Source organism: Loxodonta africana, chromosome 3 (genome assembly GCF_030014295.1).
Source record: "Loxodonta africana isolate mLoxAfr1 chromosome 3, mLoxAfr1.hap2, whole genome shotgun sequence".
In the NCBI taxonomy this organism is placed as follows: Eukaryota; Metazoa; Chordata; class Mammalia; order Proboscidea; family Elephantidae; genus Loxodonta; species Loxodonta africana.
The window spans coordinates 53,951,244-53,967,453 of record NC_087344.1 but is presented as its reverse complement, the minus strand read 5'-3'; the positions used below and the strand labels follow the sequence as shown (position 1 = coordinate 53,967,453).

General features: G+C 42.6%; 2 protein-coding genes and 1 long non-coding RNA gene across 13 annotated transcripts in view; 2 read left to right on the top strand and 1 right to left on the bottom strand.

Annotated features, from left to right (window-relative positions):
• EMC1 (ER membrane protein complex subunit 1) overlaps window positions 1-4,320 on the top strand; it is a 27,568-nt gene extending 23,248 nt beyond the window's left edge. For all 3 annotated transcript variants that reach the window (XM_064281381.1, XM_010593061.3, XM_003413436.4), the window contains 3 exons: window positions 963-1,047; window positions 2,605-2,734; window positions 2,913-4,320. In XM_064281381.1, coding sequence (XP_064137451.1) covers window positions 963-1,047; window positions 2,605-2,734; window positions 2,913-3,092 — 395 coding nt within the window. In that variant the 3' untranslated portion in view covers window positions 3,093-4,320. The remainder of the gene's footprint in view (window positions 1-962; window positions 1,048-2,604; window positions 2,735-2,912) is intronic.
• On the bottom strand, window positions 2,912-16,210 carry LOC135230701 (uncharacterized). Its single transcript, XR_010321310.1, has 2 exons — window positions 14,349-16,210; window positions 2,912-6,059 (listed from the first exon to the last, which is right to left on the bottom strand). It is a non-coding gene; the product is annotated as an uncharacterized LOC135230701 (long non-coding RNA).
• The window catches only part of UBR4 (ubiquitin protein ligase E3 component n-recognin 4), a 140,177-nt gene continuing 138,608 nt past the window's right edge, over window positions 14,642-16,210 (top strand). For all 9 annotated transcript variants that reach the window (XM_064281379.1, XM_064281376.1, XM_064281378.1 and 6 more), the window contains exon 1: window positions 14,642-14,841. In XM_064281379.1, coding sequence (XP_064137449.1) covers window positions 14,657-14,841 — 185 coding nt within the window. In that variant the 5' untranslated portion in view covers window positions 14,642-14,656. The remainder of the gene's footprint in view (window positions 14,842-16,210) is intronic.

Sequence of the window (16,210 nt, the reverse complement as noted above, 5' to 3'; positions counted from 1 at the left end):
CCTACAAAAGATGACAGACCATTTCCTTTCTCTGTTCTCCTGTTCCTAGACCTAGCTCAGAAAATCAATCCTTGATACCATGGTTAATGTAGATAGCCTGTGCTGATGGGCTGCAGAAATAGGCATGGTTTAAGATCTCGTGTAGTCTAAGTTCAGGACTTACTAATTGTTTAACAGGCTGCTCTGCCTAGTTGTTTATACCAAAGATGTCAGAGACTCTGAACTTTGACAGGCAGCTGGCATTATCAGTTTGCTCTCAAATATTAGGCAGACAACTCTCTCGGCAGTTTCCCCAGGTTTCATCATCACCACTACTGAAGCTGGCGTATCTCATGTTGCCCAGCCTCCAGCCTTTGCCTGGCCTCACAATGGCAGTGGCACATACAGCCTGTTTGGTTAATGGGAAGGAGACTCGCTTGGCTGTGGCAGGTATTATATGAGAGAGAAGAGAGGCCTTCCATGCTCCTCTCTTTGATTATCCACATCTTGATTCTAGAACTTTATTTTCCGATGTCCCAGGGTAATGTGTGAAGAAATCATTGTCTTCAAAAGTAGAACCATTTCAGACTCGTGTGTATGATTGATTTTTTTTTGGCAATTTAAGGGTGCTTCCACCAAAAAACCAAACCCGTTGCCATCAAGTTGATTTCAACTCAATAACAAGCCTATCAGACAGAGGAGAACTGCCTCATAGGGTTTCCAAGGCTGCAATCTTTACAGAAGCTGACTGCCACATCTTTCTCCTGCAGAGCGGCTGATGGGTTCAAACTGCTGATCTTTCAGTTAGCAGCTGAGTGCTTAACCACTGCACCACCAGGGCTTCTTAAGGGCACCTCACTGACCCATATTTTTTGTTCTGTGCTTTACTTTTAATTTCTGTGATAATGACATTTTTGTAACTGGTCCTAATCCAGAATTGGATCAGTACGAACATTCACTTCTGTTGACTTTTTCCTGGACAGTTGGGCTACCTTCAGGAGCAATTCTCTCCCTTCCGAAGGCCTTGCTGGATCCCCGCCGTCCTGAGATTCCAACAGAACAGAGCAGGTGAGGCACCTATGGGCAGTGCTGAAGGCCCTGACCTTAAGGAACGTCCCCTTGTTGACTAAGTTTGGTCCTTAGTCGGTTACGTGCCACCAGGCTGTGCTAGGGGTGAGGGATACAGCAGTGAACAAGTCTGACAAAGAATCCTGCCTTCATAGAGCTTATGTCCTGGTGGCGGAGATGGACAATAAATGCGATAAACGAGTAAAATACATAGTATGTTAGAGAATGGTAGATGCTAAGGTGAAAGAAAAAAATAAAACAGGGATGGAGGGCTATTGAAGGACTATCGGGGGGCAAATGTGTGTGGGTAAAATTTGAGAAAGCGTAGCCTGGGAAGGCTCTCTGAAAAGGTAACTTTTTTTTAAATTGTATTTTAAGTGAAAGTTTACAAATTCAGTCTTTCATATAAAAATTTATATACACTTTGCCGTGTACTCCTAGTTGCTCTCCGCATAATGAGATAGCACTGTCCTTCTCTCCACCCTGTATTCCCTGTGTCCATTCAGCCAGCTCCCGTTCCCATCTGCCTTCTCATCTCCCCTTCAGACAGAAGCTGCCTGCAGTCTCACATGTCTACTTGAGCCAAGAGGCTCAGTCCTCACAAGTATCATTTTCTGTCCAGTCCAATCCCTGTCTGAAGAGTTGGCTTTTGGAATGGTTCCAGTCTTGGGCTAACAGAAGGTCTAGGGACCGTGACCTCCGGGGTCCTTGTAGTCTCAGACCATTAAGTCTGGTTGAAAAGGTGACTTTTGAGTAAAGGCCTAAAGGAAGTGTACGAGCTAGACATGTGGATACCTAAGGGGAGAACTTTCCAGGCAGAGGGAACAGCCAGTGCAAATGCCCTGAAATCTTGTCATGTCTGGCATGTTAGAGGGAATACAAGGAGGCCAGTGTGGCTGGAGCAGTGAGTGTGGGAGGCACTAGGAAATGAGGTCGAGGGGGTGATGGAGATTGAATCATATAGGGAAGCCAACAGCTTATTCCCTGATAGTATTAACTTTTGTATTTCCAGCCATCATCTATGCATATTTTTTTGCCTCCATCCTGGAGTCTCTTCACTTAAGGGCATGAGGAATTGTGGGCATGGGAGGAGACAGCAGATCTGTCTTTGGCAGATGAGGGAAAGGAGTATGGTTTAGAGGACTACATGAGAGAGAGGAGGTTCAAGTTGGGGGAAAGACATGGCATAATAGGGTTTTCTGAGGAAGAGTATGGACGGAGAGGTACCCTAAAGAGCAAAAATTGGCCTAGTGGTTCAATGTTTGGTCTTAAAATGACCCTGACTTTCCTCCTCTGGTGGGAAACACTGTATTCTTTTTTTTTTAAGATTTAGAACAAGGTAGGAATCTGGATCTCAGTCCTAACTCTCCAGACTGTTTTCTTTCTTATACTCCTTCCTGACATTCAGCTGATAAATTTTCAACTAGCTAATGCAAGTAGACCTCTAACGAAGCTGTGAGGCTAGATATGTGGCCTGGAAACCTCCCAGGACTCAGAAGGGGCAGCCAGCAGATCCCTTTACTGCGGTTGAGTGCCTGTCCTGCTGGTGTTTTGCAGAGAGGAGAACCTAATCCCGTATTCTCCAGATGTACAGATACACGCAGAGCGATTCATCAACTATAACCAGACAGTTTCTCGAATGCGAGGTATCTACACAGCTCCCTCAGGCCTGGAATCTACTTGTTTGGTGAGTAGACACCGTGGCCCAGAGTGGGCCACCTTGGTCACAGCCACCTGCACGACAGCTGCTGTTCCACTGTGGGAATGCAACAGAGGATTCTGTTTCCGCTATTACAGCGTTTGAGGTTGTGGTGGACCTTTGGCTGCCTTTCTTACGTGGTTCTTATTCCCTTCTGCTGTTGCAGGTTGTGGCATACGGTTTGGACATTTACCAAACTCGAGTCTACCCATCCAAACAGTTTGATGTCCTGAAGGATGATTACGACTACGTTTTAATTAGCAGTGTCCTCTTCGGCCTGGTTTTTGCCACCATGATCACTAAGAGACTGGCACAGGTGAAACTCCTGAATCAAGCCTGGCGATAGAGACCAAACACTGACTGCCAGATTGCTGAGAGCCAAGGGGGTTGTGGGTCAGACGAGAAGCTACGGCTGCAGTTGGACATTTTGGTGGAGTATGTGTGGTGAGAGTGGTGAAGAAGAGGACTTTCACCTAGAACTCCGTCTGGGTTGGGCATGATGCAGAGTTCTTCTGTGGGTAAACTGAGCTCACGCTCTCAGCTGAGAATCACAAACCATCTTGATGGACTTGCCCCTGAAACCTGAAGGCTGTTGCTGCCTTCCCTCTCTGGCCACCCATGAATGTTTTTGTTTCCCTCTTTTTTTAAGAACTCCAATGGATTTTTCTTTTTTGAGGCCTGTCTAATTTTTTTAGTTTGCCTTCTGTGTTTCCCAGGTTTATTTACAAATCCTTGTTTCCCTGCCTTCTGCTTCAAAGTCGGGAGGGAGCTCGTATTGAAAACTCCAATGCCATAGGGGCATTTGGTGCTTTATGTTGGGAAGAAATAAGATCCATCCTTAGCTGAGGTTGGATGAGTGATCCAGCATCTCATCGTTTCTCTCCAAACTATCAGTTGAAGAATCCATACACGGCGTCAAAATGTCTTGTAACTAAGCCTCCAGTTCGTGCTTTTATTTATTAGGTTGAGCCACCCAGTCCTTGTTTCAACTTACAGAAGCCAAGCATGAAGAGTCTTGGTTTGTTGGCCATTGCCTAGGCTTTTCACCTCAGATGTGTCAGAGCTGAGGCCATTTTAAAACTACAGAATTGTCTGGACCTTCAAGGAAGGTAATCTGCCTGTTTTATGGTACCTGATACTCTCTCGTTTAATCCACAGGCTGGTCTAATCATCTTATGATACCCTAGTTAGAGAAAAGTGTCCTTGTTTAAGAACCCCAATATTTATTTTTAGTTCTGTATGTAAATTAACATGTGGGTCACTGTATTTCTCTTAAATGAGCAGATTTTAAATGCTACTGATCTAACCTTTGAAGCTTTGAAAAAAGGGGAGGAAGAGGGCAGAGGTAGGGAACCGGCATCTTGTGGATGCAGCACTGCTCATTGGCCGTGCTGCTGTTTTCTGCTACGAATTAAGGAAATCCTAAAAGTCTTTCCTTGGTCATGGATTCAGAGAACAATGAGGTTTTCGTTTACTGTGAAGAACGAAGTGTACAGAGAGTAGACCATCTCTGGCCCTGTGGGGAGAGAGGTACACTCGGGTGTCTGAATAAAGTCAGTGATGAATGGAACGGCTCTGATAAGAAGTCCTTTTTTGTGGCTTACGGAGATCACTTTGAGGCTACTTTTTTTTTTTGCACGAGAGGGGGGAAAAAGCAGTGCAGAAATTAACCAAGTGTATCTTAATAAGGAAACTTACGAATTTAATAATTTAAAAGTTGGGTTAGGCTATTTAAAGTTTATCTTTCTGTGATCGTATGCTGATGGTATATTACGGTAGAGAAGGAAGAAAAATGATAATCATTCTACTTTAATAATAAAATTATCAAATTGGTTTCAACAAATGACTTAACATCTACTAAGTATCTCCAGAAAAAACAGGCATCTACTCATTCTGACCCAAGTTGTATTTTGTTTAAAGTGACCTGGGGGAAGAGAATAAGTGGAAAATATAAGTTAAAAAAATTCTGCTCTAGTTTTGAAAAAGTCTGGCTGGAATTCTGACTGTTGTATATAAATATGTACAAGCCACTACATCATCAGCTATTGGCTTGCTCTCTGTTCTGCTTGCACAGTTTAATTTGCATGACTCTAGTTTTCATTTACCCAGAATCTAAAAAGCTAATGGGAGGGATGTTTATCTGCTTTTTCTTAAAATTCCCTGTATTTCAGTTTTAATCGTTACTGTTTTATTGAAAGTTACCACAAAGCTGGTGCTTAAAAAATATCTAATGCTAATGACATAGTCAAATCTTTTTTTAATAGTTCTTGACCTTTCTTAGTCTTCAAGCAGGACTTGTTTCTGACCAGGTGTGCTCAGCCTCTATGGCTTCTGAGACTGTGTGTTTCCTCTCTCAATTCTAAGACCTATTTCCTTTTTCATCGTCCTCTTCTGTGTATATCCCTTGAGCCATCTGGTTCCCTATCTTCATTAATTAGATTAATTTGGGGGCCTCTACAATGTTTCATGTTAAAAAGGATGATTCATCAATATTTTCTATGCCATTATTTTTTATTCTGTCATCATACAAGATCTTTTTGGTGTAACATTTTGCAACTAAATAGTGCTGAGTGAGGTCTCAGTTACTGTTGGGAATAATGTAAAATGTTTTTTGGCTTTTACTGATTTTTTTTTCCTTAGCCTTTGGGCAGGAACCAATTATTGACTGGGGCAGGTACATGAATTAGATACAGAATTCCAGTCATAACAGACGATTCATGGTGGGTCAGAACCTCTTATTTTTTTTGGTAGCTGAGATCGGATTTTATTGGTGTACGAATAACTTCAAATGTTAAGAATCAGCACAAAGCCAATTCCTGTGGGGCGGAGGTCACATATATTCCAGATTTCCACATTCTTCCAGCTGCTGTACCACCCCATCCCTGACACTGGCCGCTCTCCTCCCTTCAGCACTCTTCCCTCCCCCATTTAAGTACAGCAAATTGCTGCAACATCTCATAGAACTCACAGACCGTACTTACAGTTAAATGGTTTTTTAAAGAACAGGGTTCAACTTAGGGTCAGGATCAAGAGGCTACAACTCAGGATCAGGAACAGGAAGCATGTAGGCAAAGTCTTCCTTCTTCAGGGCAGGACAGCTCTCTCAGTTCCTCTCGACCCTGCAGGCCTCCTCTCAGCCCCCTGAGGACAGGCTCCTCTTGGCCCTGCTGTCTGTCACTGCTGGCTCTGCCAGTGGGTCCCTTCTAGGCCTCTTGGCTGTCTTCAGCATTACAGCTCTGTTAGGAGGTTCCTTGCCTCCTCTGTGTCTCTGCTCCCTTCTGCTTTTTTTCCTGCTTCTTTCTGTGACCGATCCCTGCAAGGTGGATATCAGAGGTGGATTATCCAGTAGGCAAGGTAAGCATGGTACTTACCTGGCTTATCAGATCATCCTTAGTGAACAACTTCACCTTTCAGCACATCAGAAATTCTGCCTCTAGCTATGGCTGGCATCTGTCTCTCCCCCAACCGCACAACACCTTCCTACAACATCAAAGCCTCTTTTCAAATACACAATCCCTGATAGGGGCATATGACCCAGTAAGCACAAATTCAGCACACACTCACTTGGTGAAACCCATGTGAAGTTATTCACTACAGATTAGTTAGCACAAGTAAGCCCATGCTTACCTTGCTTATTGGATAATCTGCCCTTGTGTGTACCAATCACAGAATAGGCTAAGAACAGGGCCAGCCAGGAAGATCAAGCCATCCTTGTTTACAGCTCACCCTGGAAGTGTCAATCAACCTGGACAAAAATCAACCCTCTGGGGTGGAAATCTAGGGCAAAGGTAACTCATCAGGGTTTAGGAGAAAAACTCTCAAGTGGTTTTTTCCAAAGAACCAATGCAAAAGGCCACATAAAGGAACTAACTCCACTACAATTGGGATAAAATAATTTATGTCCCACTCACCCCCTTCTTAAAAGTGTAATTATTGATTTAATACCACTTTTGGAAGCGGTTGATATATGCCCACCTTCAGAAAAGAAAGGTAAGAAGACTCATGTAAATAATATGGTTTTATTGTCATAATAAACAACTGGCCCTGTGATTTCATAGCTACCAAAAGGAGTTAACAGTTAACTTTTCTGAAACCCAAATAACTTGTTAATATTCCTCCAACATTTATTTTGCTTGGAGTCCACAACTGCAAATTGTGAGTTGATTCATTTACTGTGCCTTTCTCTATGGAGTACAATTCTGGGCCCTGACCACCTTTTGGTTTGCACTGGATCAGGTGTGAACAGCTCTTAAGGGTCTTCCTTTGGCTTCTGTTTAGCCATAAATCCTTTACAGCTTCTCTGATTTTGATAAGGATGTTACCCCCTCCTCAGCTGTAAAGATTGCTAAATTACATAGCTCTTTGCTTACCCAGCACCACAGAATAGCTATGCTCCGGGGAGTTTAACCTGGAGATCTCCATTGCTCAGTACCTCACCTTGTTAGAAAAAGTATTTAGGACAGCTTACACAAAGGCAAACAATACAAGGTAAAATAAAATAAAAATTAAATTGGTGAAGAGACAGCAACAAGAATAACAAACATAACTCAAAAGTTGGGTGGAGATAACAGAGTTGTCATGGATACCCTCCCATATATATTTTTTTTCTTCAAGCTGCTCTACAATCGATCCCAAGATTAAGCCAGACCAGCAAAGAGCTAGCCGTGTGCCTAGACTGAATTTTGGGGGCAATATTTTGTCATACCCTATCCTCAGGAAGGGATTTTAGAACTTGGTTGCTATACTTATTCTACGGATTTTATTAAGGACATTGTTTATCATATTGCTTAGAGGAGCAATGAGAGAAAATCCTTTTGGTCTTAGGAAGACTTCCTAGTATTAGGAAGATTTGTGTTTTTCTTGTCCCCCTTGTTATAAACAGCATGCTTATTGTAGAAGAATTTAAAATGACAAAAATACTACTCATATGGGCAGTGATTCAGTCTGAGGGTAGTGTTTTCTTGTATGTAAGTTTTTCTTTATGGGATCATACCATTTGATTCTGCTACTTGTTTTTTCAACAAATGCACCTTGAACATCACGTATTCATAAAGGCGCCCTGAATCTTTTCTGAATCAAAGTATGATAGAAAAAATACTCTTTGCTTCCCACCTCCTGTGTTAAAGACTTTAATGTAAGTCACTTAATCTATCTGAACCTGTTTCATTATTTGGGAGGGCACAGGTTACATGGCCTGTAAGGTGTCTTTCAGCTAGAAAATGTCAGATTTGGAATCTTACTGCTCTTATAAATTGCTATTCTTTGCAAGAGCCTGTTATGTACCCTACAACTATCAGAGTCATCCCAAGACTCATTTACTTGATTTCTGCTCATTTAAAATTTTGCTTTTAAAATGTGGCATCTGGGGTCTTAAATGCTAACAAGCGGCCATCTAAGATGCATCAATTGGTCTCAACCCACCTGGATCAAAGGAGAATGAAGAACACCAAGGTCACACAATAACTATGAGCCCAAGAGACAGAAAGGGCCGCTTGAACTAGAGACTTAACATCATCCTGAGACCAAAAGAACTAGATGGTGCCCGGCCACAACTGATGACTGCCCTGACAAGGGAGCACAACAGAGAGCCCCTGAGGGAGCAGGAGAACAGTGGGATGCAGATCCCAAATTCTCATAAAAAGACCAGACTTAATGGTCTGACTGAGACTAGAAGAATCCCAGTGGTCATGGTCCCCCAACCTTCTGTTGGCCCAGGACAGGAACCATTCCCAAAGACAACTCATCAGACATGGAAGGGACTGGACAATGGGTTGGAGAGAGACACTGATGAAGCGTGACCTACTTGTATCAGGTGGACACTTGAGACTGTGTTGGCATCTCCTGTCTGGAGGGGAGATGGGAGGGTAGAGAGGGTTAGAAACTGGCAAAACGGTCACAAAAGGAGAGACTGGAAGGAGGGAGCGGGCTGACTAGGGGGAGAGTAAATGGGAATATGTAGTAAGGTGTATATAAGTTTATATGTGACAGACTGACTTGATTTGTAAACTTTCACTTAAAGCACAATAAAAATTATTAAAAAAAATTTTTTTCTTTTAAATCATCAGTCTATTCTTTTAAAATGACCAGATGACTCTCAAGAATAGCGGTGTGTGCACAACCTTGTACTTGTTGGGGATATGAGAGCAAAGATTCAAAAAATTATGATTATATATCCATTGAGAATTAAGCAGCTACTTAAGAACATCATTATTTATTTGACCTTTTAATTTTACCTCAGTTTTTTCTTTTTTTAACCCAGAAAATCTGGCTTAAAATCTGGCTTGGCTCAAATCTAAACGGCTCAATGCAGCCTTCCCAGGACCTCCAAGTTTCCTGGCTGCTAATCACACAACTTCCTCAACAATGTATCCCAGTCCTTTATTATTTCAGTCACTCTGTGGCTTCCCAGGGACTGTTCTACTATTTTCTGAATTCCTCATTGTCCTAGGCATGAAGCTGCTACTTAACAAATAGCTCCTCGAATGACTATGTTTTCTTCACAGAAGTCTTTGGACATCTGTCCCCATTTCTTAAATTCCTACAGTGCCTCTGATGACTTACTAAGGAATTCTTATAGATACTGAAATGCCAAGAGGTAGTTCAACTCACCTTTCTCTGGTGTGCCTTGAAATATCAGGCCTGACAAACCCTACTATATTATTTAAAACAAATGCTCACAAAAATCAATATGGGAAATATGCTTCTGTGGCACCACAATTTCTATTTTAAAAGGAAAAGGTATCTTTTTAGTATTCTGTGTATTTATATAAACAAAAAGAATGTTGATTCCTTGAACTCCTAAGTCCAAATAGGCTTTGGAAAACAGTACTCTTTATAATAACTATCTTAATATTCAAAACTTGCCTGTTTTCCTTCCACAATCAAAACAAAGACAACATTCTATACACTTTTGTTCTTTGTAAGATGTAAACTGATAGCTACCATCTACCTTTCCATAATGAAGGAGATACTGGTACATTGTATGAATGAACCTTGTCAAGTTTGGTTGCTAAGTTCTTTATTTTAAAAAGGCTATTAATAAGAAAAAAAATTGAAGCAACAATGGAAAATTTGAGTCTGCTTCAGAACCCCCACCAACCTCTATTCCCAGATGTAACCACTGGACAGTTTGGTACGTGTCTCTCCAAACCACATCATGTTCTGCAACTTGATTTCCTCATTTAATATAGTCACAGAGAGCTTCCCTGTTAGCGATGGGGAGCAAGGTTAACCAAGGTTAAAATTCTTCACTGTTATTCCACTAGAGATTTCATGAGATCAACTGAACACTCTTTCAGGAATCTCTATCTTGTCTTATATAGGCCATCTGCCCAGGAAGGATTTACAATATCATAAAGGGTATGTGCACACCCCCTCTCCAATTTTTAAGGAGTTAGAGTAATTGTGATGTCAGTTGAGACTGACCTCCAACAAAGACTTTGTTTTCCACCAGCACTAAGGCTTATATGAATTCCTAACCCATGATACTGAGAAGGTGCCTTTTCCAGTACAGGTAGAGATTGAGGCCATTCAGGAAGGAGTCTACATATATGTTGCAGCATACTCTCTGCTACCGTCCCCTAACATGCAATCTGAATTAATGCAAGCCAAAAATGCAAACTAAAAATATAGACTCACACAGCCTTCATTATATTTCTTTATGGTTCACATCACAGCTTTGACAATTATCCTACCACATATACATATCCCATGTGCTGTGATAAAATAAGAGCTAGTCTAGAAGACCAAAAAACAAACAAACAAAACCTCAAACTCATGGCTGTCAAGCTGATTTCGATTCACAGCAACCCTATAGGAGAGAGTAGAACTGCCCTGTAGGGTTTCCAAGGCTGTAAATCTTTACAGAAGCTGACTGCCACATCTTTCTCCCGCAGAGCCACTGTCGAACTACCAACCTTTAGGTGAGCAGCCAAGTGCTTAACCACTGTGCCACCAGGGCTCCTTCAGAGCTAGACTCGAAGACCAATAAACCAGAATGCCAATTTATTGATAGCAACAAAGACTGTAAGTGCAAAGATGACTAGAATACTTACGTCTGCTAGTTGGAACATAATTCTCTCCTATAAAAAAGCCTGTATATGTCAAAATGCTATTATAAATTTGTTGGGTTATTACAGAGTTAGAGCAAGGGATGTGATATCCCATGCATGGCTTTTACTCTATGCATATATCTGGAAAGGAAACCAGAATATGCACTTTGACTGACTAAGGGGAGCCCTTCCCTCATCCCCATAAACAGTGCTAAGGATACAGTATAGTTATTCAACTCTGCATTTCCGAGACTTTACATATACTACAAGGAGTCCTGGTTCCTTGTCAGGGAAATCGAAGTTTACTGGGACAGCTGCATACAACAGCTTCCCTTCCCAAGGCTGAGAATTTATCTAGTTGTACCCCATCAAGGAATCAGTAGAGGCAATCAGATCATTTCTTTAGATTGACGCCAGAGACGCATAAAATCTCTTCTGAACTTGCTCAGTGTTGGCTGATACCTTCTCTGACGACCTGACGGCTATGCCAAAGAACACAGCAGAGACACATCAGTAAACTGAAGCAGCTTCACTTGCAGTGAGTGGATGGCTCTTTTGGTTCGAAGGATGTAAAGTTGAGGTGGCCTGGGTCACTTGATTCCCTACAGTCTGGCATGATGAGGCTTGACCTCTTTGCAACAACACCTGCTGTAATTAGAGTGTCATATAAGCCATCTATAACTAAGAATAGAAAGACAAGCCCTGGAATTACTGGATGAAAGACCCTTCTCCATTTTGGCTGTAACATGGCTTTGGCACCTGCCTCAATATTCTCTCTCAAATTCCAGGGCCAGCAGTCTCGACTGCAGGACCTGAAAACTGAACTTCTCCTGTCAAAAAATTGAGGACAGATTAGCATTTGTAGCTACTGACTCAGATGCCACCGTTCAATAGAATCTGTGTGGGTTCCCTGATATATTTTTGATCTATGTAAGCATTTGGCTTCAGCTGAGTCTGCATATCAAAACTTCATTTTGTATAAGTCTGTCAGTCAAGCATTTATGAATTCATAGTGGCTATTAATGAACTCTGCTGCACATCTAGATGTTCATCTTACTGTATACTATGCTGATTTTAATAATTTCAGTCTTGCTCTTTCCTTCCATATAACCCTTGCTTCCTGCTATTCTGTAAACAGACATTCTATTCTAGTCCCTACATAATTGCCACAATTTCTTTCTCTCTTAAAAGAAGCTACAAGGTGTGTTTTCTTCTTTGTTTTGAATTCATGTTATATAAAATGAAGTATTACGGAAAAAATAATCAATACTTACTGATTACAAGTAACTGTACCATATTACCAAACTGAATTAGGCCTTTAATCTAATTTCTTATATCCTTAATAGTTTGAAAAATCTCTGTTCACTGTGAACTACCAAAAAAGAGCTGCTCTCCCTGTGCAGGAATGGGTATTTCCTTAGGAGTTTCCACAGACTATGGGCTGATTCCTTCTCCTTGTAACTTTGTAAAAACTCTAGAACAAACTGCCCTCTGTTGGCCCCTGGGAGCTAACACTAATAGTTTATTCAGCTACTTGTTTCTAAAAATGCAGTGTATCCATTAGGATTTGTTTTCAAGCAACTCTGTATCAGATGTATTTTTTCTAAAATAGAAACGGCAACATCTCTTGCTTTTGAGGCTCTTTGCTGTGAAGTTTATCCATCCCAGGTGCAGCAGTGGTTAAGTTTGGCTGCTAACCAAAACATCAGCAGTTCGAATCCACCAGCCGCTGCTTGGAAACCTTATGGGGTAGTTCTACTTTGTCCTATAGGGTTGCTATGAGTTGGAATCCACTTGATAGCAACAGGCTTGGTTTTTTTTTGTTTGGTTGTTTTTAGATTGTTTGAGGTACAATTTACGACCATTAACGTGTACAACCACCACTCATCTGTGAGTTTGTCATACTGTGGTGGCTTCTGTGTTGCTGTGATGCTGGAAGTTATGCCACCAATATTTCAAATACCAGCAGGGTCACCCATGGTGGACAGATTTCAGTGGAGTTTCCAGACTAAGACAGACTTAGGAAGAAGGACCTGGAGGTCTACTTCTAAAAAAAACTGGCCAGTGAAAACCTTATGAATAGCCGTGGAACATTATCTGGTACAGTGCCAGAAGATGAGCCCTTCAGGTTGGAAGACACTCAAAATATGACTGGGAAAGAGCTGCCTCTTCAAAGAAGAGTCAACCTTAAAGACATAGATGGAGTCAAGCTGTCGGGGTCTTCATTTACCAATGTGGCACAACTCAAAATAAGAAATAGCTGCAAACACCTATTAATAATTGGAATGTGGAATGTATGAAGTATGAATCTATGAAAATTGGAGGTTGTCAAAAATGGAACACGTAAAGATGGATATTCTAGGCATTAGTGAGTTGAAATGGGCTGGTATTGGTCATTTTGAATCAGACAATCATATGGTCTATCATGCGGGAATGACAAATTGAAGAGGAATGGCATCCCATTCATCATCTAAAAGAATATTTCAAGATCTATCCTGAAGTATAACACTGTCAGTGACAATATCTAAACACCTACAAGGAAGACCAGTCATTTGAACAGAACAAGTGGATATTGCGTGGTTTGAAGTCAGGAAAGGTGTGTGTCAGGGTTGTATCCTTTCACCATATTTATTCAATCTGTATGCTGAGAAAATATTTCAAAAAACTGGACTATATGATGAAAGGCATCAGGACTGGAGGAAGACTCATTAACAACCTGTGATATGCAGATGACAGAACCTTGCTTGCTGAAAATGAAGAGGACTTGAAGCACTTACTGATAAAGATCAAAGACCACATTCTTCAGTAAGGTTTGCACCTCAACATAAAGAAAACAAAAATCCTTACAACTGCACCGATAAGCAACATTACGATAAACGGAGAAAAGATTGAAGTTGTCAAGGATTTCATTTTACTTGGATCCACTATCAACACTCATGGAAGCAGGAGTCAAGAAATCAAACGACACATTGCATTGGGCAAATCTGCTGCAAAAGACCTCTTAAAAGTGTTAAAAAGCAAAGATGTCACTTTGAGGACTAAAGTGTGCCTGACCCAAGCCATGATATTTTTAATCGCCTCATGTGCATGTGAAAGTGGATAATGAATAAAAAAGACTGAAGAACTGACGCCTTTGAATTATCGGGTTGGTGAAGAATAGTGAATATACCATGGACTGCTGGAAGAACGAACTAGCCTGTCTTGGAAGAAGTACAGCCAGAATGCTCCTTAGAAGTAAGGATGGCAAGACTTCATCTCATGTACTTTGGACATGTATCAGGAGGGACCAGTCTCTGGAGAAGGACCTCATGCTTGGTAAAGCAGAGGGTGATCCAAAAAGAGGAAGACACTCAACGAGATGGATTGACACAGTTGCTGCAACAATGGGCTCAAACGTGGCAAAGATTGTGAGGATGGCACAGGACAGGACAGTTCTGTTATACATGGGGTCGCTATGAGTCGTATAAGCGACACTCCGGCACCTTACAACAGCAACAACAGTCTGCTTTCACGCCCTGGACTTGCCAACTGAAAGCAGGCCCCAGACTCACCTTTCCCGTGCGTTCCAAACACCTGACTCAAGGCTCCCAACTTCACGAACAACTCGCAGGGCGCAGGCGCGGAGGTTAACGCTCTTCCACGCTCCCTCGAAGAGCCACTACACTGTGCGCATGCGCAGCGCCTTCCGCCGCCCGGCTACCCTGTGAGAAGAGAGAGGCGGTCCCCCCGCTACCCTTTTTGGTCGGCGACTGCGTCGCGCCTTCTGACGCGGCCCATTGCGTCACTTCCGCCCCCTCCCGGGAGGCGGTGCTGAGCCGGTGGCAAGCCCCCGGAGGGAGCTGCAGTAGTACGACGAAAGATGGCGACGAGTGGCGGCGAAGAGGCGACTGCGGCGGCGGCAGGGGCGCCGACGCTCGGGGCCCCGGCAGAGGGGGCGGACTCGACACCGGGCTGGGAGGTGGCGGTGCGGCCCCTACTGTCCGCGTCCTACTCTGCCTTCGAGATGAAGGAGTTGCCGCAGCTGGTGGCCTCAGTCATCGAGAGGTACCGGGCGGCGGCCCCGGCGGGGCGGGCGCGGGGAGGGGGAGGGGAGGTGCTGCCAGATCGTGTGGACCCGCTTCTCGGGCCGCCTTCTCCCGCTGGGGACCCGGTCACCCCAGCCACGACTACAGGAGTCCCCGGCCCTGGGAGACCAATGCTTATCTTGGGCCCCTTCCACCAGTCCATGTAATCATCCGTGCCTCAGTTTCCCTTCCCGAGCAAAAGTTTTGAGGACGCTCTCTAGGAAGGGCGTGGCCAGACACATCTGGGAGTGAGTGAGATGCTTCGCGCTCTAATGGGAACGTCCCCGGGGCTGCCCCCGTCTTAAGGTCAAGACGTTGATGAGTTTGCATTTCATTGCTCGCGCTGACCTCCCTCCTAGGCTGAGCCCGGGCCGCAGCAGAGCCTGGGGTTTTAAATTGGACAGCTGCCACATAATTTAATAACGGTCTCTCCGTGGCTAGTTATAATCACCGGGGGCACGTGCTGTTTCTGTGGCTCAAGCCACTAAGTTAACCAATGATGACTTTGTTTTCACGTTGCACTTACTGTACATTTCTACTGTAGCGTTCTTTGATTAAAAACGTTTCCATGTGTCAGTGTGAGAGGTCATTATTTTCCCAAAGATGGATCGGTCTTTTTTTTCTCTCTGCTTTTCTCTCTCCGTCAATAAAATCTTCAGAATCTTTTACGAACGTAACTGTTGTTTTGCTGTTACGTGGATTTTTCTTTTTGTACAGAGATTCTTAGGTTGTGAGAGTTGGGTTCAGAGAAAGGTGGTGATCTCAGGGTACCTGCCTGTTCCCGGCAGACTCTGGTCGTAGCAGCCTGTCGTTAATTTAGTGGTGTACTTGTGCTTTCAAAACCGGTGGCACTTTGGTTTTTTTAGCCAAAGCCTTCTTAAACAACTCCCTGCATTTACCCACTGGGTCATTTCAGCTTCATGTCAACGCGAGTATACCTAAATGTTATCCTGAAGTATAGACATTACTATTTGCTACTTAAGGGAGGCCTGTAATAATAAACAAATTGTTTATTAGTACTTCGTTAGGTTTTTTTATGCTTCGGATGCAGAATTTTTTTTTTTAAATAATAAAATAATGGTAGGGTTTGGTGTCTTTACAGTTAATTTTTAGATGGATTTTATATAATCATTAAGCCAGGAATATTCTTAAGATGTAAACAAGTGTCCAAGATATTACCCTCAAATTATGTAGCCTCTTTTTTTTTTTTTTATTTTAACTTTTTAAAACCTTTGGATTAGTGTTTTTTTTTTTTCTGAATTACACTGATTATGTTACTTAAAACAACAATATTTTACTCTTTTTATAACATTTGCTTTTATGGACATGAGCTGAATAGATTATAAAGT